General features: G+C 51.1%; 1 protein-coding gene across 6 annotated transcripts in view; it reads left to right on the top strand.

The window, feature by feature from the left end:
• Positions 1 to 22,851, top strand: part of SYNE3 (spectrin repeat containing nuclear envelope family member 3) — a 105,060-nt gene that overhangs the window by 71,385 nt on the left and 10,824 nt on the right. For 2 of the 6 annotated variants that reach the window (XM_061181220.1, XM_061181215.1), the window contains exons 12-18: positions 717 to 878; positions 1,022 to 1,194; positions 1,642 to 1,771; positions 3,306 to 3,467; positions 4,927 to 5,076; positions 6,087 to 6,128; positions 16,655 to 17,254. In XM_061181220.1, coding sequence (XP_061037203.1) covers positions 717 to 878; positions 1,022 to 1,194; positions 1,642 to 1,771; positions 3,306 to 3,467; positions 4,927 to 5,076; positions 6,087 to 6,128; positions 16,655 to 16,855 — 1,020 coding nt within the window. In that variant the 3' untranslated portion in view covers positions 16,856 to 17,254. Of the gene's footprint in view, positions 1 to 716; positions 879 to 1,021; positions 1,195 to 1,641; positions 1,772 to 3,305; positions 3,468 to 3,618; positions 3,967 to 4,926; positions 5,077 to 6,086; positions 6,129 to 16,497; positions 16,515 to 16,654; positions 22,415 to 22,851 lie in introns of those variants that run through there. The other 4 variants (XM_061181216.1, XM_061181218.1, XR_009699448.1 and 1 more) reach the window with 4 other exon arrangements.

The following is a 22,851-nucleotide window of genomic DNA, read 5'->3' as shown; positions in this document are numbered from 1 at the left end:
CCGCTTGACACCTGCAAGTAACTCTGACCTTCGACTTGGCATGGCATCGATTGGGTTTGCCTGATTTTATACGTTACTTCAAATGAGTCAGACAGAATGTTTCATTTTGTTTCTGGCTTCTAGGTCTCCACATGATGGCTGTAAATCCATCCATAATGTTGCACTAGATTGTTGTGTAGATTGTTCATTCTGGCTGCGGCGGAGGTGAAATATCCCATCCTGTGAATGTACCTCAATGCATTTATCCATCTACCATTGACAGGCACTTGGGTAGTTTCCAGTCTGGGGCTCTCACAAGTAACAGCACACATGTGCCTTTTGGTGAAGATATGTTCACATCTGATGGGTTACATGCAGGAATGAAACGGTTGGGTCATAGGGATGCCAGTGTTGGGTTTTAGTAGATACAGACCTACGGTCTTCCCAAGTGGTTGTACCAGTTTACGCCCAAACCCATGACAGATGAGAGCTCCCATTGCCTGCACCCTCACCCAGACCTGGTACTTTCCATAAAAGTAGGACAGGCTTATAGGCACTTTAAACCAGAGTTGGTCTTTCTGGGGTAAATTCCTTGCGCTGTGCAGAAGAGAAGACCAACCCCTCATGCTCTTGGCTGGGTGGGGAGCCCTGGGGGCCATCCTCCCCCAGGGCTCGGGCAGGACTGAGGGTCCTGCAGGGTGGGGTCTCAGCCTGGGTCCCCCGGGGCTGTGCTGCAGGACCTTGTGGACACGTGCCAACAGAGCGTGCGGGAACATTGCACCTTCAGCCACGAGCTTCTGGAGCTGCGACAGTGGATCTCCGTGCTCACACAGAAGCTGGAGGCCCACCGCGGGGACACGGGCCCATGGGATGCCCAGTCCCGAGAGGTCGATGTCGAGGTGAGAGGGCTCTCCCCACAGAGAGATTCTGTCCCCTGCATCCCAAAAAAGCAGGTTTGGGGAGCCAGTGCTCTCATACTGGGGAGCAGAGACCCCCCCCTCCCCAGGACCTTACTCTGTGTGTGTGTGTGTGTGTCCTTCAGAAGCTGCTAGACGAATTCCCGGGGAAGGAGGCCCAGCTGCCCCTGATTGAAGCGCACGGCCGGCTGGTGATGGAGAAGTCTTCTCCGGAGGGGGCTGCTGTGGTCCAGAAGGAGCTGCAGGAGCTGGTGGAGTCTTGGGGGGCCCTGAGGCTGCTGGGGGAAAGCCTGCTGAGGTGAGAGGGCTCCCGGCTCTGTGCCTGGTCTCGGACAGCCCCCTTCCCAGCCAGGGAGAGCTCAGCCGCGCTCCTAGAACAGATGGCTGGGGTCTGTGTGCCAGCCGTGGTGCCAGCTGCCCCCGGGAATCTCCAGGCAATTCTAAGTAGAGGCACTAAGAGCAAGGAAACGCCTCAGCTTGGGAATTAGCCTCCAGCCCCTTCTGGCTTGGGCCTCACCTGCATTGATGGGTATATGCACCTTGATGACAGTAATGTGAGTCTCTAGCAGGAAACTGGAGATGCAGGTGCCCTGGGGCGGTTCTGACAAACCCGAAGGACAGGCATGGGCTTGTGAAGACCAGAAGTCGGCTCCCACAGCCTGGTGCCCTAATTCTGTTCCTTCTCCCGTGACCCGGGGAGTCCCCATCCCATCACCACGTTGACTGGGCTGATTTGTCTTCTCAGCCTCATCAGAAACCGGCAGCTGCAGAGGATGGAAGTGGATTTGGGGAAGAAAATGATTTTCACCAACAACATCCCAAAGACTGGGTTTCTCATCACCCCCACGGATCTTATTTCCCGACACCACCGTCAGGTGAGTCCGTCTAGTGGGGCTTCCGGGGAGGGACCAGATCCTGAGTCAGTTGATGGTGGGAAGCTGTCTCCAGCAAAGTCCCTTCCCTGCCTGGGGCCACATGCTCAGCTCAGGTCTGGACCATGTCCCATCTCAGGTGAGCCTGCCCGGTAGTGGCACAAGAGCTCCCTGTGCCACTGGACGAGGAACTCTGAGACCCCAGACCCAGGGGTCCCCACTAGGGAAGGTCCCAGGCATCCCTCGGGCAGATAGGCCCTCACCCTCAGAAACCCCGGCTACTGCCTTTGCAGGGAGGAGTGTCGGAGTTGGAAGCTTCCTGCTGACCCCAGATGCAAACTGAAAGCACACAAGATGGGTATTTTTTGTGCCCTAAACTGTATTTTGTAAAAAGAACTAACCTAACTACATTGTATCATCCATCCCTTCCCTTGACTGGCTTTAAAAAATGAAACCACATTGAAAAGAAATCCATTCCTTTTTCTTCAAAGACAACACGTCCGTTCAGTTGTTTTCCCATTCATTCTTTCATTTCCCCATCCAGAAGGCACTTCTGACTGTTACTGTGTTCTGAGGGCTGTGCTTGGAGCTGGGACACAGCTGTCATTAAAACAGAGACACTTCCAACCCTCAGAGGACGTAGAATCCAGCACAGAGCTTTTCAGATTGTCATGTGCCGCCAGATCGTGTTAAAAGGCAGATTCTGATTCAGCAGGTCTGGGCTGGGGCCCGTCACTCTGCATTTCTACAAGCTCCCAGGCGATGCTTAGGCTGCTGGGCCTCGGAGCACATTTTGAGGTGCAAGGAAATGGGAACCACAAGCCAATAGAATAAGGGTTTACAGAACATGCTTTTCTCGGAGGCAGAGGGGCCAGGTGCTATGGCAGCTTGTTGCAGAGTGATGGGACCTGGGGTAGCGAAGCCCTCCTGGGAGAAAGGAAATGTCGGGGGATCCTCACGGCGGAGTGGGAGTCAAGGAGAGGAGTGGAGGGGGTGCATCCCACGTAGAGGAGGCCACGTGTGCAAAGACCGAGGGAGAGAGCACTGGCGCCAGGGGCCGAGACGTCTGTTGGCTCTGGCTCAGAGGATGGGGCAGGTGGCACGGTCTGCAGAGCCAGGCAGAGCCGGGATCTGAGGCCCTCAGGCCACATCAAGGAGTGTGAGAGGCCACTAAAGTGTATTAATGAGGCTCAGCTGAGTGGACTTGCATTTTAGATAGATCGCTCTGGCCGCATAGCCTGGAGGGGGACAAAAGTGGCAGAAGGTGACCACTGTTATAGACATCCTGGTAAGGGATGATGCTGGCTGTCTCCAGGAGACCAGGGAGGTGACAGTGAGGAATGTCCTTGGCCCCTAAACATGGCCACATTGAGTAGAGATGCATTCCTCATCCCCCACCGCGCCCCCTAGGTGTCTCTTATCACCGTTTGGGCATCCTCAGCTCCACCCCTCTGCTCAGATGGAATCCCCAAGACATATGGCTAGTGGACTGTTTTCAGAAACTCTCATGCGTTGGTCATGCTGTGCCCTCCCGCAGGCAAATGTGCGTCAGGAGGAGGAAGGCAGCTGTGAAGATTTCTCCCAGCTCCTGAGGAACTTCGAGCAGTGGTTGCAGGTGGATAATTCCAAGTTGGTTAGAATCATCGCCATGAGAACTGCCACCGCCACGGACCTGAGGACCAGAGAAACAAAGCTGCAGGTTTGTTCCCAAGGAAAGGCCCTGCTTCCGAAGGATCTGCCCCCAGAGATGTGCTTGTCGCCAGGGAGTTCTAAAAACAGGAGCACATACATAGCTCTTGAGCTGTTCTGGCTTGTGTATAAATAATAGTTTTAAAACTTTTTTGCCTCAGGGCTTCCCTGGTGGCGCAGTGGTTAAGAATCCGCCTGCCAATGCAGGGGACAAGGTTTCGAGCCCTGGTCCGGGAAGATCCCACATGCCGTGGAGCAACTAAGCCCGCGCGCCACAACTACTGAGCCTGCGCTCTAGAGCCCGCGAGCCTCAACTACTGAAGCCCGCGCGCCTAAAGCCCGTGATCCTCAACGAGAGAAGCCACCGCAATGAGAAACCCGCATGCAGCAATGAAGACCCAACGCAGCCAAAAATAAATAAATAAATTTGTAAAAAAAAAAAAAAAAAGAAGAAAACTTTTTTGCTTCAAATATTTTAGAAGAACCATCCATTCATTCATCTATTCATTCAGCCTACTGCTATAGTCCCCGACTTGGAAAATATCACGACTAATCAAAATTCTTTTGTCAGTTAACCCTTGCTATGTAGCAAGCCATTCCAACAGTTTGTATCTTAAGAGAACAACTGTTTATTTAATTCATGATTCTGAACTTTGGCAGTTCAGACTGAGGTCAGCTGGGCAGCGCTTCTGATCTTGGCTGGGTGCCCTTATTTGTAGACCAGCAGGGTGGCTGTACTCTGGAGGTTGGTGGGCTATTCGAGATGAGCATGAGGTGCACCACACATCTCTTATCCTCCTGCAGGACAGCCTGGGCTGCCCAGAACAGAGGCAGGGTCTGAGAGAGCGAGTGGGAGCCTGCAAGGCCTTTTCAGGCCTAGGCTAGAAACTGGCACCACATCGTTTCCCCTGCATTCTGTTGGACAAAAAAAGTCACAAGGCCAGCTCAGATTCAAGGGCAGAGAAAATAGACTCCACCTCTTGATGGGAAATATTGCAAAGTCATATTGCAAAAGGCGTGGATATGGCAGGGGGCTGGAGGGATAATCCATCTACCACAAATCTTTCTCCTTCTCCCACATCGAATTAGTCGCCAAGCCCTTCTTGATTCCATCTCCTGGGTTTTTGTTGTTTGTTTCCTCACTACCACTGTCTTAATCTAGGCGTTTATCATTTTTGACCTTGACTATGACAATAGCCTCCAAGCTGGCCTCCCTCCTTCCTGCTGGGTCCTCATCTCAGTAATGGCTCATTCTGTAGCCAGAGTGACCATTCAGAATCCTAAATATGACCTTGTCTTCCCCCAATGAAAACATTTCAGTATAGAGTTCAACCTCCCAAGTTTATCACACAGGGCCTTATTCTGTTGGCTGCCTCTCAAGTGAAATTTGATTGGCTCCTCCTTACCAACCAGGTGGGACCTCCTCGGCCATTTGGAAGGCACACATGACCCTGTCTTTCTCCCTCTAGGAGCTGGAGGCTCGGTTACCAGAAGGTCAGCGTCTCTTTGAAAACCTCCTTCGTCTCAGGCCAGCAAGGGGGTCCTCAGATAAGCTGGAGGATCTGCGCTACCGGTGGATGCTCTACAAGTCCAAACTAAAGGACTCCGGCCACCTGCTGGTAGGTGCTAAGGATGCACAGGTCCCAGGCCCTGGGGAGACAGCTGGGCCCGCATCCACTCTGCCCCATGCCTCCACAGACCAGGCTGAGGGGACCACTCAGAGAGAGGAGACGGAGACTCATGGGTCCTAGGCGCTTGACTTGCAATTTGTCATTTGGCCCTCCTGCCACCCAGTGAGGCTGGAGCTCCAATAACAACACCTTTGCTACTTACCAACCTGAAACCGTTACGTGCATCGTCCCATTCAGTGCTTACAGCAGCCCTCTGCCAGAGTAATTGCATCTCCAGCCTTCAGAGTGGGGCTAAGACTCTGAGGAGTTAAAGAACTCACCCAAGTTCACATGGCTAGGAAGGGGCAAAGCCAGCACCAAACACACCCTGGTGTTAGAGGCATGACAGAGGGAACGCTGGAGTGGGAGCTGCGATCTAGGCCCCCTCCTCCACTAACCTGCTTTGTGACGCTGAGGAAGCACCTTCCCCCTAGGCGCCCCCAGGTCTCACACAAAACAATAATAATAGCTAAACTCATAACAGCCTTTATTAAATGCTATGTCCTCATTACGGCCTTATAATGGAGGTACCGTTATTTTTCCCTGAGAACTGATAGGGAAATTGAGTCACGGAGGTTAATCCAAGGACAGGGTGGGTGGCCTCCTGGAGCCCTTTAGGCCCTCAGACCCCAGACTCCGAGCTTCGGGGCTGCAGCTTTTCTGGCCCTGAAACAGCCCTGTCGGCCACTAGGTGTCACCCCAGCCCCAGCCAGGTCAGCACGCCCGTGGCCTTGGCCCAGGCCTTCCCAGACAGGATCCCACCTGGGCCCCATGCGTGTTAAAAAGCTCATTAAATTGAATCACCTGCTGCTTCAGCCGGTCCAGACGACCAGAAGTTTTAAAGAAACACTCCCCTGACCAAATGAATATTCCATTACAGGCTCTGCTGGGATTTAAGTTTCACTCACTTAACTTCTTTTTTTTTTTTTCCCTTTTCCTCTCCTTCCCTAAAATAACAGACGCAGAGTTCTCCAGGGGGGGAGCCGACTGGATTCCAAAAGGTACCGTGTCTGCCATCTCTTCCACACAGCTAGAGGGCAGGGCGTTTGGAGGGTTGGCGGGCCTGTGACGCTGGGGCAGGACCCCTGGGCTTTCTGGAAGTTTCCATGAGGTCTGAGGGACGTTTCTGGGGAATCGGCTCTGGGCTGCACTGTGCTGGGCCCCGGGGGTCCTTGCTCTCAGGGATGCACAGAGTGTTCTCAGCTGTGACAGGACACGGGAGGAGTGAGCAAGGACACTGCGGTGACAGCAGTCGTAGACTGGGACGGTCCCAGGAAACCTGGACCATTCCGGGTCACGGGACCTCGCGGCCACCTGAGTAGTAGACGGGCATCCAGGGGGGACAAAAGAGGAAGGGGTGAAGCGCTCAGAGCCCCTCCCGCCGGGCTTGCAGGCCAAAGCCACGACAGTAACAGCAGTAATCATAGTAATAATGAGGAATAAGAATTATTACTGTAGATGCTACGTGTTGACCATCCAGCGTGTGCCAGATTCTGTGCCAGATCGCAGTGAGGGCGTTTCACTTAACTGTCCCCTAGACACCCAGCAGGCATCGTTACCGCCATGTTAAGCATGAGGAAAACAAGGAAAGGCAAGATCGAGTGACATGTCCAGTCAAGGCACACGGCTCCTGAGTGGCCTCTGGCCTGTGCCTCCTAAGCCCACACTGAACCATCCACACTGTGCCTTGGAGAAAGCATCCCTGGGGGCTGGAGGCTCTCCCCACTTCTGGAAAAGCCCAGTGTAAGTTGGTGTCCCCAGTGCCACCTTTTCTGAGAGCACGCTTGCTGTGCTGACAAGCGTCACCTCGTGACGTGAGCCTGCAGCACGCTCTGCTCCAAAGAGCCCCGGGGCCACGAGCTCTCTCGGGCCCTGCAGTCTGTGTTCCCAGGGGCTCTGTCCACCTGGACTTCTTGGTCTCCAGCTGGTGTTCATGTCTCCATCTGTGGGACAGCAGGTGTCCCCGGGACCGGCTGGGGCAGTCACAGGACCAATGCTGTGCTCTGGGCCTGGCGTCCACCAGCTTTGCGGCCTTGGGCAAGTTGCTTTGACTCTTGGGGCTTACTTTCCCCATCTGTAAAATGGAACCATCAGTGCCGACTTTATTTACTTCATGAACGAATTTTGAAGATCATGTGAACTATTGTTCGTTCTTTAGAGGAGACCCGGAAGCCCTGGTTTCCCCCCTAATTTAGAAGAACAGAGGGCCTCCTCATGAAGTAGGGGAGCACATCAGGAAGGCAGGGTGGCCCACACAGCCCAGCCTGTGACTCCTGGTGGCACAGGGGGGCTCAGGGCCCAGTGTCCAGGCTGTCTCCAGCTCCTGCTCCTGAAGCCACTCTGGTTGGGAGCCCCCATCTATGTAGCTCCCAGGCCAGAGTCCGGGGCAGTCATGTCTGGGTCCTGTGGTGTTTTTGAGTAGGGGGACGCCTGGCTGGCTGACACCGGCCCTCCAGTGCAGACTCAGGTCCCTGGCAGCCTGAAACCGGGTTCATGTGGAGTGTTCACAGCCTTACGTTCATTGGCTGGCTCCTCATTCATTCATTCATTTGTTCATTTCACAGATATGTACTGAGCACTGACTTTGTACCAAGCACTGTTTTAGGTACTTGGGATAGCTCACCAGAGCAAAGGCCTGCTCGGGGAGTGCTGGGTGGAGGGGTTTGGGAGAGAGGCCCACACCCACAGCTGGTGTTGCCCTCCCGATGTCGATGTCGAGTCTCTGGCCAGGGACGGCCCGAGGACAGCAGTGGCTTGAGGTCTTTACAGCTACAGGGTTGATCTTATCTATGACTGTCCGACATTGGGCACAGTTTCGTGGGATATGCAAAGCAGGCAGGCTCTAAATGGCTAAAAAAAATCTGCTTATTCAGGCTTCATGTAAAAACAAATGGATGTGTGAAAGTTTGAGTTTGGTGCTGGCTGGCTTTTGAGCTCATGGGTCTCAGCCCCCTGTGAAGAAGCAAGCAGCTCGGAAGCCAATCTACAGAGGCCGTCTGGGGCTCCTTTATATGAACTTGTTTCAGCACAGATTTCTGGGTCCCACATCCAGAGTTTCTGATGCATTAGGTCTGGGGTGGCCCTAGGATCTGCATTTCCATCGAGCTCCCAGGTGATGATGCTGCTGGCCTGGGGACCAGACTTTGAGAACCGCTGCTGTACGCTCTGGATCTGAATCCAGGATCCACCATTAGTGTGTGTGACTGTTGGCGAGTCATTTAACCAGGGTTTTCCAAGGAATAAAATGCGGGTCCGCTGAACTAATAGTTCTTATTGTAAACCAGCAGATTCTTTTTTTTTTTTTTTAAATATTATTTATTTATTTTTTAAACATCTTTATTGGAGTATAATTGCTTTACAATGGTGTGTTAGTTTCTGCTTTATAACAGTGAATCAGTTATACATATACATATATCCCCATATCTCTTCCCTCTTGCGTCTCCCTCCCTCCCACCCTCCCTATCCCACCCCTCTAGGTGGTCACAAAGCACCGAGCTGATCTCCCTGTGCTATGTGGCTGCTTCCCACTAGCTATCTGTTTTACATTTGGTAGTGTATATATGTCCATGCCACTCTCTCACTTTGTCACAGCTTACCCTTCCCCCTCCCCGTGTCCTCAAGTCCATTCTCTAGTAGGTCTGCGTCTTTATTCCTGTCTTGCCCCTAGGTTCTTCATGACCGGTTTGTTTTTTGGTTTTTTTTTTCTTAATTGCCACGTAAATGAGGACCGAGGAGAGGGCTGCAGTCACTGCCTCTGCTTCCCTTCCTGATGGCAGAGGGATAATGCCACTTCTGGGGGGAGCAGTGGGGGGGATCCTCCCGCTGGTGCGGCTCTGGTATTGTTTTGCTGGGAGGGGTGCGCACATGCGTGTGCGGGGTTCTGCACATACACACGCAGGTCTGACAGGTAGAAAATAGGTGCTGTTTTCCGAGGTTGTAATCTTGCCAACTTAAAAACATTCCATATATTATTTTTAGTCCAAAGGGAAGGGGGAAAAAAAAAAAAAACCCTGCCCCAAAGCTAATTATTTATGAGCAGTTCGCTCTCCACACTTTTTTCCTCTCCGCACACCAAGCCACTGAAAGCTCCAACTACGTCAGTGGCTTCAGCCTGCTTGTTTATATAAACAGAATAATTAAGATTTATTAAATTTGCAGCTGCCTACACACTTGCCAGCTCAGTGCCACCGGATATGTCTGCTTGAAGCAATCAGACACGTGAAATGTCATTGCTTTTCGAGCTGCTGTTGGGCTGTGAGTCGACTAAATTCCTGCATCGGTGCAGGGAAGTGGTCGTACCTGAGACAGCCTGTTAGCTGAGGAGCAGATTTGCCAATGTTTGCCTTTGCCGGCGTGAACTAGGCAGCGCCACATGCCCGTGTGCAGGCGTGGCGGGCAGGTTCCTCCTGGGCATCCCATGCTGTGGCCTCTGCGAGATGGGTCCAGATGGTGAGAGACTCAAGAGTGGCACTTTATTCACTTGCCCATATTTCACATGTTTTAGACTCGTAATTATTCACATTTTCACCTCTCTGGAATGGGGGTGACCTATTACAATCTAGTTTTTCCAGCGAAGACTGGGACTTACTATTTTCCACCACCCGGGACACTTTCCACCTGAGATTTCTTTAAATTAAAATCTCTCCTTGGAGGTTGAGTTTTGTTTTCCATTGGACCACACTGATTGTGTCAATTTAGATGACCCACCTCTGGGAGCTCTGGACTGAGGTTCAAATTCTCAGGATAGACTTTATTTCCTGCCCGCACCCAGTGCCAAGATAAGACCTGGGATTTCCTTGCTTCCCCTTTCGGTGGGGCGGGATTAACCCTCGGTTCCCCTGACCCTGAAGGCATAGCCCTGTGTGGCCCTGGCATTATGTGGGATCTCCAATCAGATGCTCCGTCTTGGTTGTTGGGTCTCTTTCTTTCTTAGGGGTGTGTAAAATAGTGCTGCACCTTACATTCAGCATGGTAGAGCAGAAGAAATATTGTAAAACCAAATCTCAGAACCCACTAAATCTCTTAGTGAGTTTTCCATGTTAGGCAATAACTTTCTCTCACAATAGCTATGCTTTTTTTTTCTTTTCATTTGTTAGTTCACTTTATTATTCATTCAATAGCTATGCTTTTAAAAAATCATCACTATTAACCAGAGTTCATAGTTAACATTAGGGCTCACTTTTTGTGTTGCACATTCTATGGGTTTTGACAAATGTGTGATGACATTGCAGTGTCATACAGAATGGTGTCACTGCCTTAACCTTCTCCCAGCTCTTCCTCTTTATCCCTCTCCCCTCCCCCAGAGCCCCAGCAACCACTGATCTTGTTACTTCTTTCACTTAGCAACATGCACTTGAGTTTCCTCCATGCCTTTTTGTGGCTGATATTTCATTTCCTTTTACACAGAATAGCATTCCATTGTAGGGATGTACCGTTTACAGTCTTTTATAGCCTTTTTCCGCGGTCCAGGATCCAACCTAGGATCACACATTACATTCAGCCATCACACCTCTTTAGTTTCCTCTAAGCTGGGACCAGTCCTCAGTTTTTCTTGACCTTGACCTTCTTGAGTACAGGCCAGATATTTTGTAGAATGTCCCTCACTTTGGGTTTCCCCAGTGTTTCCTTGCTCTGCATTTCTGGAAAGCGTATCCCACAAGTGATGCTGTGTTCTTAGTGCGTCTTATTGGGAGACATGTGATATTGATACACCCCCATATTGGTGATGCTGATTCTGATCACGTGATGAAGGTGGTGACTGCCAAATTTCTCGCCTGTGAAACTGCTCTCATTTCTTTTATAATTAATAAGAACCAACTGCTCAGAGACCCTAGAAATACAGCGCCTCTTTCTTACATGGTCACATCCACCGGGTTCTCCAGGGCCTCTTTCCCTCTCACGACTCACTCTCTCCCCAGCAGTTCCTTCCTGCCGTGGCTTTGTTCTCCGACTCTAGGCCTCTCTCTCTCTCTGGTCCATCGCTGGTCTGGGTCTCCTTCTAGCTTCAGTCCCAAGGCCCAAGCCTGTGGGATGTTTACCCGGGAGACTCCTCGACTCAGCGTGTCTAAAGCTGACCTCCCTGTATTCCCTGTGTCCAGCCAAACCCCGGTCCCCATATCAGCAAAGCATCCTCACTGCCCAGTCTTCCAAGCTGGATGCCTCTGGGTCACCCTAGACCCTCACTGACCTTGGTTCTGTCCTAGACTCAAAAGAGCCTGGTCATGGATGGATCTCAGATGAGCAAAGATGAGGGAAGGAAGGGAAGGGAAGGGGGCCTTGTGTCCATACATCTGCTGCTGAATGGGGCTCTGTCCCCTCTTGAGTAATAATAAGGTCACCCCTCAGTCTGATCATTTCATCCAGAGGTTCTTCCCATCAATCACCAAACCACCTCCAAAAAACCAGCTCAGACCGTCTCATCTTCATCCTCCCCAAAACCAAGCCAGGGGGCTGGAAAAACGCAGTTCTGTAGCCTGACCATCTCATGCAAGTCTGGCCCAGTGAGGAGATAACATTAACCCCGCCCCACCCCAGCCTCTGCCCTTCTGTCCCTGGGTGGGAGCTCTCCGGCGCCTCTGAGCATGCCTGGGGAGTGAGTGTGGGCTCTAACGCAGTGCTTCGGCACCAAGAACTTAGCGACGAAGATATTCAAGGTGCTGTGAGCAGGGCCCAGCCCAAGATCTGTGATGTCCTGAGACTCCCTGTAGCAGTCAAGGAGACGCAGCCCCCTGCTGGGGGTTCTAGAGAAAAGCCAGTGGGAGCAAGCCAGCCAGCATGTGGCTTGGCATCTGTCAGAGGGACCTTCAGGGACTGAACTCATTGCCAAGTGAGAGTCTAGTGAGGGGCATTGGTGCTGGTCCATCCTGAATAGCCAGAGAAAAGCTGGCCCCTGCCCATCACCTTAAACTCTTGGTGCTGGCCTGGAAGCATCTTTGTGCTGGAGAATGAGACCGAACTAACTCCTGGGAAAGACCCTGCAAGCCCAAGTGGTGTTGCTGTGGGACTTCCATACCCAGGACCCCGGGTCAGGGTGGGACCAGCTTCAACAGAGGCCCAGGGGGACTTTTGTCATTGTTGCTGCTGTTTCTTATGGGAAATGCCACATGGGATGGTGGGAAGAGCCTGGCTGTGGAGCTGTGCTGGCAATTGGAGCCTGTCCATGTGACCTTGGGCTGGTTATTTCCTGTGGGCTCAGTTTCCTCCTCTGAGAAATGGGCACAGGGTACCTCCCAGAGCTGGGCAGGAGCTCAGGAAGCCCGTGAGTGAGGAGGCGAGCTGAGCGCGGGGCTGGGGTGTGCTCGGTGTTGTTCATTAATGTGTGCAGCCCAGATGTTCTGGGGGAGCCATCAGGGCGGCGTGGACAGTTCACAGACAGGTCAGTGAGTGTCTGCGTGGTCACACCACAGGCACCGAGGGAGGAGCAGATGGCCAGATGCACAGGAAGGGAAAGAGCCTTTTATTCATTGTTTCATTCTTTCAGTAGATATTTATTGCACATTGCTGAGGATACAGCAATGAACCAAACTAATGTAGACCCTGCCTCCAAGGAGCCAAGGGGAACACAGACTTTAAGTGGTAACCCAAAGGAAAGGTATTGGTGCCATGAGAATGTGTAATGGGCCTTTTTTTGGTTTAGAGGCAGGGAAGGTTCCCCCGAGGAAGCGACTCACAAGTTGAGATTAGAATGATCAGTAGGAGATAACCAGATGCATTGAAGAAAGGAGGGAAATGGGTCTTCCAGCAGAAGGGATAACCTGTGCAAAGGCCCTGTGGCAGGAGGATGTGAGGGCCTCTAAGGGGCCAAGAGATGGCGTTTAGGGAGAGCAGTGTCTTCCTTTCTGTTGGAGCTGAGGAGGTGGATAGTGTCTGATTCTTGGCCCACCGGGTGCAAGGGGAAGCTTAGGGGTCTAGTAGAAGCTGCCCATCTGCCCTGGGCAGTTGGAGGAGTAAAGGAATGAGTATTTGCCAAGGACCATTGGCATCTTGGCTCATCATTTGCATGTTGAGCGTAACCTGCATTGCCCTATTTATCCTTATGACTCTGGCAGGCAGGTGTCAGTCTCCCTTTGCCTTGACAGATGGAGGCACTGAGGCTCAGAGAGGCTGAGTGACCTGTCCTAGGCCACACAGCTGGGAAGTGACAGGGCCAGGGTTAGAACTCAGGACTCCAAGCCTTTTCTTTCCCCCACATCCTTTTTCATCAATGGCAGAAGATTAAATCACATTTACTGTGATAAACTCATCTTGCCTGAACTCCTCAAAACTGCAGGGTCTCAGGTTCGTGGGAGATATTGGAGGACTCAAGCATTTAATCACCCTCCACAACATCACCTGTTTCCTCCCCACCACCACGTACTATCAACGCTATGCTTCCACACCCTAAGGAATGGGGAGCTTATCACTTCCCGAGGAAGCCCCTTCTCTCTTTGGATAGCTCTAATGGGGCAGAACACACGTAGTACTTTCTATGGGGAAACTGAGGCACAGAGAAGCTCCCAGATCTGGGAAGAGCTGAGACTGTCAATTTCTTTGTTGGCTTCTTAGACAGTAGTTCATGCCTATTTGTGTGTGTGTGCGCGCACCCGCGCACGTTTGTTTTCTAAGCATTTGAGAATCGTATTAAAGTGTGTCTTCTATTTTAGAGGGCATTTTAGAATTCTGGTCCCTCAAAACGAAGATGTGAGCTCTGTGTGAATAGACATGGGGCAGGCAGCAGGACTCCTTGAAAAAGATCACCCCTTGTCAACACTTGTAAATGCAAACATGCTTTGGACCTTCAGAGTTGTTTTCCCCAGAGGATCGTGGCCAAGGCACAACTCCTCACTTAAATAAGCAAAGTGTTAGCTCTGAGAAAGGAGAAGCAAACAGGACCCTTAGACACAGATCTCCACTTAGGAGACCATTAATTACAGGTTTTCAGTTGTGGTGTGAACCCAGGCTGGGGGGGCCTACATGTTGCCTCACCCTCTTTCCCTCTCCTGGGTGGGTCAGAGATTTGGAATTGGGCAAAGTCAGCATGAAATGTCAAAGAGTCAAGTTAGAGCCCCCAGAGACTGAGGCATTGCTACATGAGTCGAGTAGGTGGGTAAGAGCACGTGGCAGCCAGGTCTGACCCAGCCTAGCAGCTGTGGGAAGATCCTGTCTCCTCTGTGGACATCGTTCAGCTATTTAAATGACTTATCACACACACACACACACACACACACACACACACACACACACACACACTCCTGAAGTCACTGCTGAGATAAATGCAGCCAGCAATGCTTCTCCATTGTGTGGGTTATAAGAAGTCTGTTTTTACAAAATCAGTGTCTAGGGCCTTTGGTGAGTGAGAACACCTGAAGTTGGAGGCATAGGGTCAAGTGTTATCAACCTGGAGGAGATAGTTGGGGCAGGAGAGTGGGTGAGATGACTCAGTTATGAGAGGTCGAGAGAGAGAAGTGCTCAGGTCAGAACCTCACAGAAACACCTGCATAGTTCCTCTCAGCATCATCCCACCACCATCATCATCACTATCATCATCCTCATCCTCACCATCATCATCATTACTGTCATCACCATCCTCATCATCATCACTGTTATCATCATCATTATTATTATCATCCTTACCACCATCATCACCACTATCATCCTCATCCTCATCCTCACCATCATCGTCAGTATCATTATCATCATCATCATTACTGTCATCACCATCCACATCATCATCATTATCACTATCATTATCATCACTTGACTTGGTACCCTGGAAAGTGAACCTTTGGTTCTTCAGGGAGCCAGTAGGTATATTCTATAATAATAGTACTAGTAATAAGAGCGTATATACTTTTTTTTAAAATTTATTTATGTATTTATTTATTTATTTTGGCTGCGCCAGGTCTTAGTTGCAGCACGCGGGATCTTCGTCGCAGCATGCAGGCTTCTTAGTTGTGGCATGTGGACTCTTAGATGTGGCATGTGGACTTCTTAGTTGTGGCACACGGGATCTTAGTTGTGGCATGCGGGATCTAGTTCCCCGACCAGGGATCAAACCCAGGCCCCCTGCATTGGGAGCGTGGAGTCTTACCCACTGGAACACCAGGGAAGTCCCAAGAGCATATATACTTTTTAATTGGTGTATAAATGTACTTTGCTTTGAGTCCTCACCACAACCTGGAAAATGGGGGTAGGTGTTTTATCCCCATTTTGCAGAGAAGGAAACTGAGGCTTAGAGAAGTTATTGACATAGCTAGTGTGTGACAGAGTCTTCACTGGAGCCCAGTCGGCCAAGCTCCTGAGAACTGGGCCCCTGCCCTGCACCATGCTGTATCTTGACTGTGGGGCCTCCACTTTACTGGGTGGCCAGCTCTTGGCTCTGCACTCCCATGAAGTTGCAACTCAGCCAGTCCCTCTAGAATTTAGGAAATGTCCTTTGGCTGCTTTCATGGACATCGCAGCAAAGAAACCCATTAGACATTTGGACTTGTGAGATTGGCCTTCAGGTGATATTGAGGGTGTTGATGATGAAGATGTTGATGAGGAACAAGGAGAGGGAGGAAAAGAAGAAGAAAGAGGAAGAGGAGAAGGAGGTGAAGAAAGTGATGATGAAGAACACAGTGATGAACATGGTGGTGATGATGATGATAATGGTGATTATGGTGGTGACGGTGGTGACCATGATTTAGATGGTGATAATTTTTGTTTTCTTTTATTGTTATTTTTTCAAACCCTGTGTCAAGGACTGATGTTCAGTAGGTTGCAGCAAGGGAGCTGCTCTGCTACTCATGAAACCCTGACCCAGAAGTAGGTCATCTTCAAATGGTTTACATTCCCCATGAATGTGTCTTGTAATGTGTCTTGTAATGGGTGAGGGGGCAGCCCCCTTTCCACCAGCACCCCTGTTTCCTGGGAAGAGGGGGGCTCCACACTGGGGCACGTGGCGGGACCAGAGGGGAACTGGCTATCCGAGGCCAACTGGGGCCCTGCAGTACCGCTGTATGGTTCTGCCTGTGCGGGATTCTGACTTAGAGGTCTTTAGTCATAATCCCACAGATGGTAGCTTCACCCCATTGGCCAAACACATGCACCAAAGATGGTGATCATAGTAATGATGCATAATAATAATGGCAGCAGCTTTGAGTACCTACTATGTGCCAGGCTCTGTCTCATTGAATCCTCATAACAACTCTATCAGGTAGGTGCCATTATTCCCCCTATTTATAGACGGAAATCTGAAGTTTAGCGAGATTGAGTGACCTTCTTGAGATTCACACCCAGGACTCTTATAACCTGGCAAAGATTTGTGTAATCATGGACAAAGCCTGTAACTTTTTTATCCTCTTCCTTTCTGAGTGGTTTGAGAAAACTAGAGATCTTTGTTTCCGGCAGAACTGACATTAGTCCCACTTCACAGATGGGAAAACTGAGGCCGCTGCAGTTGGCGAGTCCACCCGGAGCCACTGCCGCTCCTGGGTCATCCCAGCCCTCTCCTCCCGAGCCCACTCTCATCCGGAGCCCACTCACATCTCCTGCTTTGGTTCTGCAGACCCAGCGGTGGCGAGGGCTCGGCTCCCTCTGCCGGAAGGCGTGCTGCGTGGCGCTCCCCCTGCAGCTGCTGCTGCTTCTCTTCCTGCTGCTGCTCTTCCTGCTTCCCGTCAGGGAAGAGGACCGCAGCTGCACGCTGGCCAACAACCTTGCCCGCTCCTTCACGCTCATGCTCCGCTACGACGGCCCCCCGCCCACCTAGCCCCCTGGCGGCGCTCGGGGGACTTTCTTCTCCAAACTTCCATGTGCCCCAGGCTCCTCCGGAGGATGCTGGGGAAACTGGAAACAGGGGCAGGCCAGAGCCTGCCGGGCTGCATCCATGTAAATACTGTATTGATGTTCCCAGAACAAAATTACTTTTTATACAGTGTTGTCTTAGTCTATTTATACTAAACATGTACTATGTGGGACTAGGGACTAATGCATAGCACTTTTATATGCTGTCTATGTAAATGCTCAGTATGTATGATTTCATATATGACCTCTATTTGTCTTTGGGAAAATTCCCAGCAGTGTTTCTGTCCAGTGGGATCTTGTGGCATTTTGGCCTTGGTCTGCAGTCAGCCCTGGAAAGCAGGAACAATAACAGGTCGCTTTTATGGCCACCTCCTATCCAGAAGCCAAGCCCTACACCCAGATGTTCATGAAGAGGACTCTGAGATGTCAGCATAGAAGAACAACACTGGCCCTCACTCAGAGCCCAGTGACTCTTACTTTAGGTACAATGAGGACAACCATGCTTGTCTGTTTTCTAGAATGACAGCAGATTAGATGCTGTGGATTAGAAGCAGGAAGGGTGCTGATCCCAGGCAGGCTCAATGGCAGCAATGAAAAGTGACAAGTGATAGAGTGAAATTAAGGGAGGAAAAGAAGAACTCCAACGAGCAGACCCAGAACTAAGAAAGCACAGCAGAATGGGGACCTCAAGGAGCCCGAATAGCCCAGACCAGTGATGAAGGGCCATGGTCGGGACAGTGCGTCTTCAGGGAATGGTTAGATCATGCCACGTGTTCTCCGCTCTGTTCAGGGAGAAAATGAAGGAGAGGAAGCTTATCGTTAAGCTTTCCACGCAGAGAATGATGAGCACACCCTGTGTGTAGCCCCCACCTGACAGTGCCGGGGAAGATGTGTTACCTCCGTTGCTCTTAAGCTGAGTTTTTCATCATCTACGACTCAGGCTGAAGCGACAGAGGGGAGCATCTGCCACGCCAGGGACCAGAGATCGAGGGTCCAAGGTAGAGAGTGGAGGTCCGCCGTGGAGCTCAGCCTGTCTGAAGGGCTCTCCCTCCTCCTCCCAGAAGGGACTTTGGAGAGAGGTGGGTCCTGTGTCCCACACATGTGCCCACAAGGGACCCAGGGGCCAGGCGCCCCACCAGGCCCCCTCTGCAGGGGCTTGGCAGTCGGGCCCATGAACCACCTGGGCCCTGAGGCTGGAAATACATCCCTTCCTCCCCAAGGAATTCTGGAATGGTTCCTAAGTGCTTCATAACTGGATCATGTTTTCCCTAAATCAACACTAAATTTTCCTTTTTAAAAAATGCTTAGTTCCCACTCTTTACAAATTGATTTTGTCTGTTCAGCTACGCATAGGAGACCAAGAGGGGATTCCTGAGGCCTTTGAAATCACAGTGTTATAGGCCAAGAAAGACCTTTAAACACAGGGGAAACCGAAGACCCAAGAGGGTCCAGACCCCCAGCACGTGCCGCAGCCCCCTGCTCTCTGCAGCACACGGACCCGTCCTTTCTAGCGCAAGCCCAGCCCCAGCACAGCTCTCAGCGCAGGGACCCAGGCGTCCCTGTAACTAGGAAGAGCTGGACATCCACAGGGCGGGAAAACAGTGTCACCGAGAAGGGCTCTCAGCGCTGACTCAGAAAGCACACTTTTCTCCAGATATTTAGAAACCAAGCCACAAAGCCGTTCTCCACAGGCGATCACTTTACTGGAAAATCAGGGGCTGGGTGAACCAAGACCTCAGGCCCAGGCAGCTGAGCCCAGATGCCCACTGGGTTGTGTTGGTCCAGCCCAAGAAGGTCAGCGCTGTGGCCAGGGCCTTTGAACATCTCCTCTCCCACTCTCCCACTTCACAGCGAGCAGGCAGCGGCCCAGAGAGGGGAAGCAACTTACCCACAGCCACACAGAAAGAGGTGGCCAAGGCCAGAGCTGAGCCTGGTCACCGCTACCCCCAGGCGGCGCCCTGCTCGCTGTCGCCCCATCCCCCCACCCCCATCCGTAACTTCAGAAAGAAAAGGCTCGAAGGATGTGAACACAGTTGTGTCCTGCGTGTGGGCTTGGGGGAGAAGTGTAATGTGTGGGCTGGTGGGTGGGAGTGTCTGCATATATTTTTTAAACTTTGACAATGATGCCATAGAGCTTGTTTGCATAACTTTTTTTTAAAAAGAGAATTGATATTTTCATCACTTTCATATAAATGCGGTTCCGATATGATATAACCATCATTTACTGGTGCTTTTCAAGTGTCATCTCTTGCTTAAAGTGGGTGCAGACAGCTGTGATTTTTATGACTTTCTAAATTCCTGAGCACCAACCTCGAAGAGCTTTAACGTGCCTTTTGAGAAGGGTGTCGCAGTGGGACCTTCGTGTGTTTATTTTTCCTCTGTCCCCCAGAGTGAGAGAGATGGTAAGAAGTGTGAACATCACTGCCCAGCCCAGGGTTGTGTGTGCGCGTGTGTGTGTATGTGTGTGTGAGAGAGAGACAGAGACAGAGACAGAGAGAGAGAGGAGGGAGACAGAGGAAGGGGGAGGGGGAGGGGAGGAGGAAGGGAGAAACACAGGTGAGCCTGACCAGAGCTGCTGTGACCCTCCTTAGCTGTCTCTCGCTCCCCTGATGAGGGACACCCCTCCCCCAGGGTGGCCACGTCTGGGGCGGTGGGGAGATGGGGAGAGGTCCCTGCTTGCTCTGTGGATCCCGAGATGCCAGCGGCTTCCTTTGAAGTCTGTTACCTGAGTGTCTCTCACTGGTGGCAGCACAGTGACCCCCAGCAAGCCTCTTGTGTTCCCAGCCCAGTCGGGATTGCACCCTGATTCCCTCTCTCATGGGAACTCAGCTAGTGGAGTGGCGGCTCCCCCTGCTTCTCTCACCCCAGTAGGATTGTCACCCGTCTGGGTCAGCAACAGAGGAGAGGTGGTCAGGCCATGAGCTGTGAGCACAGGCCCAGCATTAAATACATGGGCCCTACTTTTCAGGAGCTTTCCCAGAAGCCCCACCCAGACACTTCTGTCGACATCTCATTGGTCAGAACTGTGTCACATGGTTCCTCTGCATCTCTCAGGAGTCTGGAAACACATCCTCCAACAAAATGGGCATCTCTTAGTGAAAAGGAGGGGTAGAGTGGATTGGGGTGGCACTTAGGTGTCTCGGCCCCAGTCATCCTGGCCCTCCGTGTCTTGGTCTCCTGCTCTGTCAGCAGAATTTGGGGACGTTCGTCATTGAGGGGTGAAAATGACCTTCCACCACTGCCCCCCACCTGCCTCCCCAGGTGACGGGGGTCCCTGAGTTTTTCAAGTCCCTCTCCCTCCCCAATGTGTCACAGCCGTTCCCTCCACACTCAGGACACTTCTAGGTCTACCTTCTTGGAAGACTTGGGAACAGGTAAATAAACCAAAATAAATCAAGTGCCCTTCTTGGCCAGAGTGTGTGCAGGGGCACCCCCCCACGCGCCACCCCGTCCTTGCCGTGTAGGCTCAGGGATAAGCTTTTTAACACTTGTATGTCTGCATCCAGCCCAGGAAATTTGTAGTTGCTTTCATTTCTTCTGGAACATGAGTTACTCCTGCGTGCAAATCCTGGAAAGAGAGGCTCTCTTGAGCGTTTCCAGGCTGCCCCCCTTCCCCCCATTTTCCAGCAAACTGCTGAGGCCTGGAAAGGGAACGTGGGAGGACACAGCCACAGGTGGCTCCCAGCGTCCGACTGACGGAGCCTCCGGCAGAGGAGCAGATTCAAAGGATTTAAATCATCATTTCTCCCTCGGTTTCAATTACAAGAGAAAGGCCTTCTATTCGTCAAAGTAAGCAAAAGGGGGAATTCATTTTTAAAAGGAAATTAAAAAGACAAAAGCTCACGGTTTAAAAACAGATCTTAAATCAGAGCACCCAGAGCCTGAAAGAACAGTCAGCCAATTCAGCATCCTCCAATGCCTGCCTTTTGGTTGTCATAGTAATGTGACAGCTGCTTACAGGTTGGTACCCAACCAGCTTGCCCAGACAGGGGACAGTAATCATACAGAGCAACCTCAGTTTCCCCAAGGTCCCAGGCTTCCTTTCAGGAATGCTTGCTTCTAAGCTCAGCAACCAGAGCACAGGGTGGCAGCCCCTCTTCCTATTCTGATGGAAATGGGAGGGAAGAAACAAACTGAGGACCCGCCAGATGGCCCTGACTCCTTCCAAAACCCTCGCCATGGAATCATGGTCTTGTTTTTAGATGCTGAAACCAGAGCACAGAGAGGGTTAGCAACCTGCCTAAAAGCAACCAGCTTGTGAGTGAGTGGTTGATTTGGGACTTGTACCCCGGGATGATGGGCTCCAGGCCTCTCCGTGGAACTTCAGCCTCAACTACTTTTCTTTCCTTGGGAGACCTGGGCTGCTGCTACTTTGGCAGCCGGTTAGCTAGTTGAGGGTAATGTTCCAGAGGAGGGGTTGCAGGGCTTCTCTCTGATGCCCACTCCCCCAGAGAGCTGACAACACCAGGGTGATGTGCCGGGGGACAGAGACAGGGTGCTTACCATCCCCTGGAAAAACAGAAATAGACCTCCTCTTGCAGGGCAGCTGGAGGGCAGAGTCGGCTTTGGGATGTCGCTGCCTGTAGAACAGTTCTGATTCCTTCCACTGGAGAAAAAAAGAGGCATTTCTCTCCAGAGGCAGTGGCCTTGCATGTTCTAGAGTTTTACAGGCGAGGAAGAAGTGGACAGAGGAAGTTTTGTGGTATGTGTGTGTGTGTACATGTATATGTGCATGTGTGCATGTGTGTGTATGTGTACTACGTGTTCATTTCCACCCAGAAGCACAGCTACGCAGCCCTTGTTTCCAGCCCTGGGCTTCCGGGCAACAGATATCACCAGCCTGTGGTCTCTGGGAACCTCAGGGTGACCATGCTGGACCCAGGATGTTTCCCCTGATTCCGGCATTTTATGCCTCTTATGGAAGCAACTGGTTGTTCCCCCTGCTGTTCTCCACACAAAGGGAAGGTCAGCTGACCCCCAAGATCTCTGCCATCTGGAAACTCCCTTAGGCTGGTTTGGAAACGATGCCCTCTCTTCTTCTCTGGCTGGCATACAACCTGCTCTTAGAGGAGGACTTAGCTAAGTGGGTCCTAATTTGCCCATTTCTCTCTTGCTCTGTGTGTCTGTGTGTTTTAGAAACCAGTGATGTTCAAAGATGCTAAAAACCCAGGAAATGATCATTTAACAGCTTGCGGATAAACATATCTTGGTTTCTGTACATTTTTCTGCTCTCAACCACTATTTCTTAAAACATTTATAATCTAAATATATGTGAATGTGCAATTACTAGCTCTACATTCTCTTTTCATTTATGTTTGATTTTGTAGGACTCCACTGAGGAAGTGTCAGCTTTTATTCTTTTCATTTGCTTATTTATATTCATTCATGTTTTCTTTCAGAAAATGTTTAAGGCAAGATTTGAATGTATACATGCTCAACACAATAATTGTGAGGGTAGAAATAACCTGTTTATTGAGGTACACGATCTATTTTTAACCAATAAATGGATTGGCTAGTTTTAAAAGATGCATCCAGAATCAAGAAAGAGAGAGAGGGGGGGAGGGAGGGAGGAAGGAAAAAACGAAGGAAGGAAGGAAGGGAGAAAGGAAGAAAGAAAGGAAGGAAGAAAGAAACTAGTGATGTTCACAGAATTTGTTGGGCACCTAAGGTACCAGAAGCAGGAAAAATGGCAAGTTTCCAGTACCAGCTTTGGAGGAATGACCACTTTCCCCTCCATTTCAAGTCCAAAAGACCAGCCCTCTCATCCCAAAGCAGGTGAGCCTGGTGGATTGGTTAGTTTCCTCTAAAGGGAGGGCTCAGGAACCAGAAGGCAGCACACCTCCTCAGAACCCCACCTGGAGGCATCACTGCCTCCCTGCAGCCTATCTACTGTCAGTCAAGTCCACAGAGGCCAAGTCAGCCCATCTTTGCTCTTGAAGACCTGGTGACACTAACCTAGTA

Source organism: Eubalaena glacialis, chromosome 2 (genome assembly GCF_028564815.1).
Source record: "Eubalaena glacialis isolate mEubGla1 chromosome 2, mEubGla1.1.hap2.+ XY, whole genome shotgun sequence".
Taxonomy (NCBI): domain Eukaryota; kingdom Metazoa; phylum Chordata; class Mammalia; order Artiodactyla; family Balaenidae; genus Eubalaena; species Eubalaena glacialis.
Note: the sequence above shows the minus strand (reverse complement) of the source record. Positions and strands in the feature narration are given on the sequence as shown.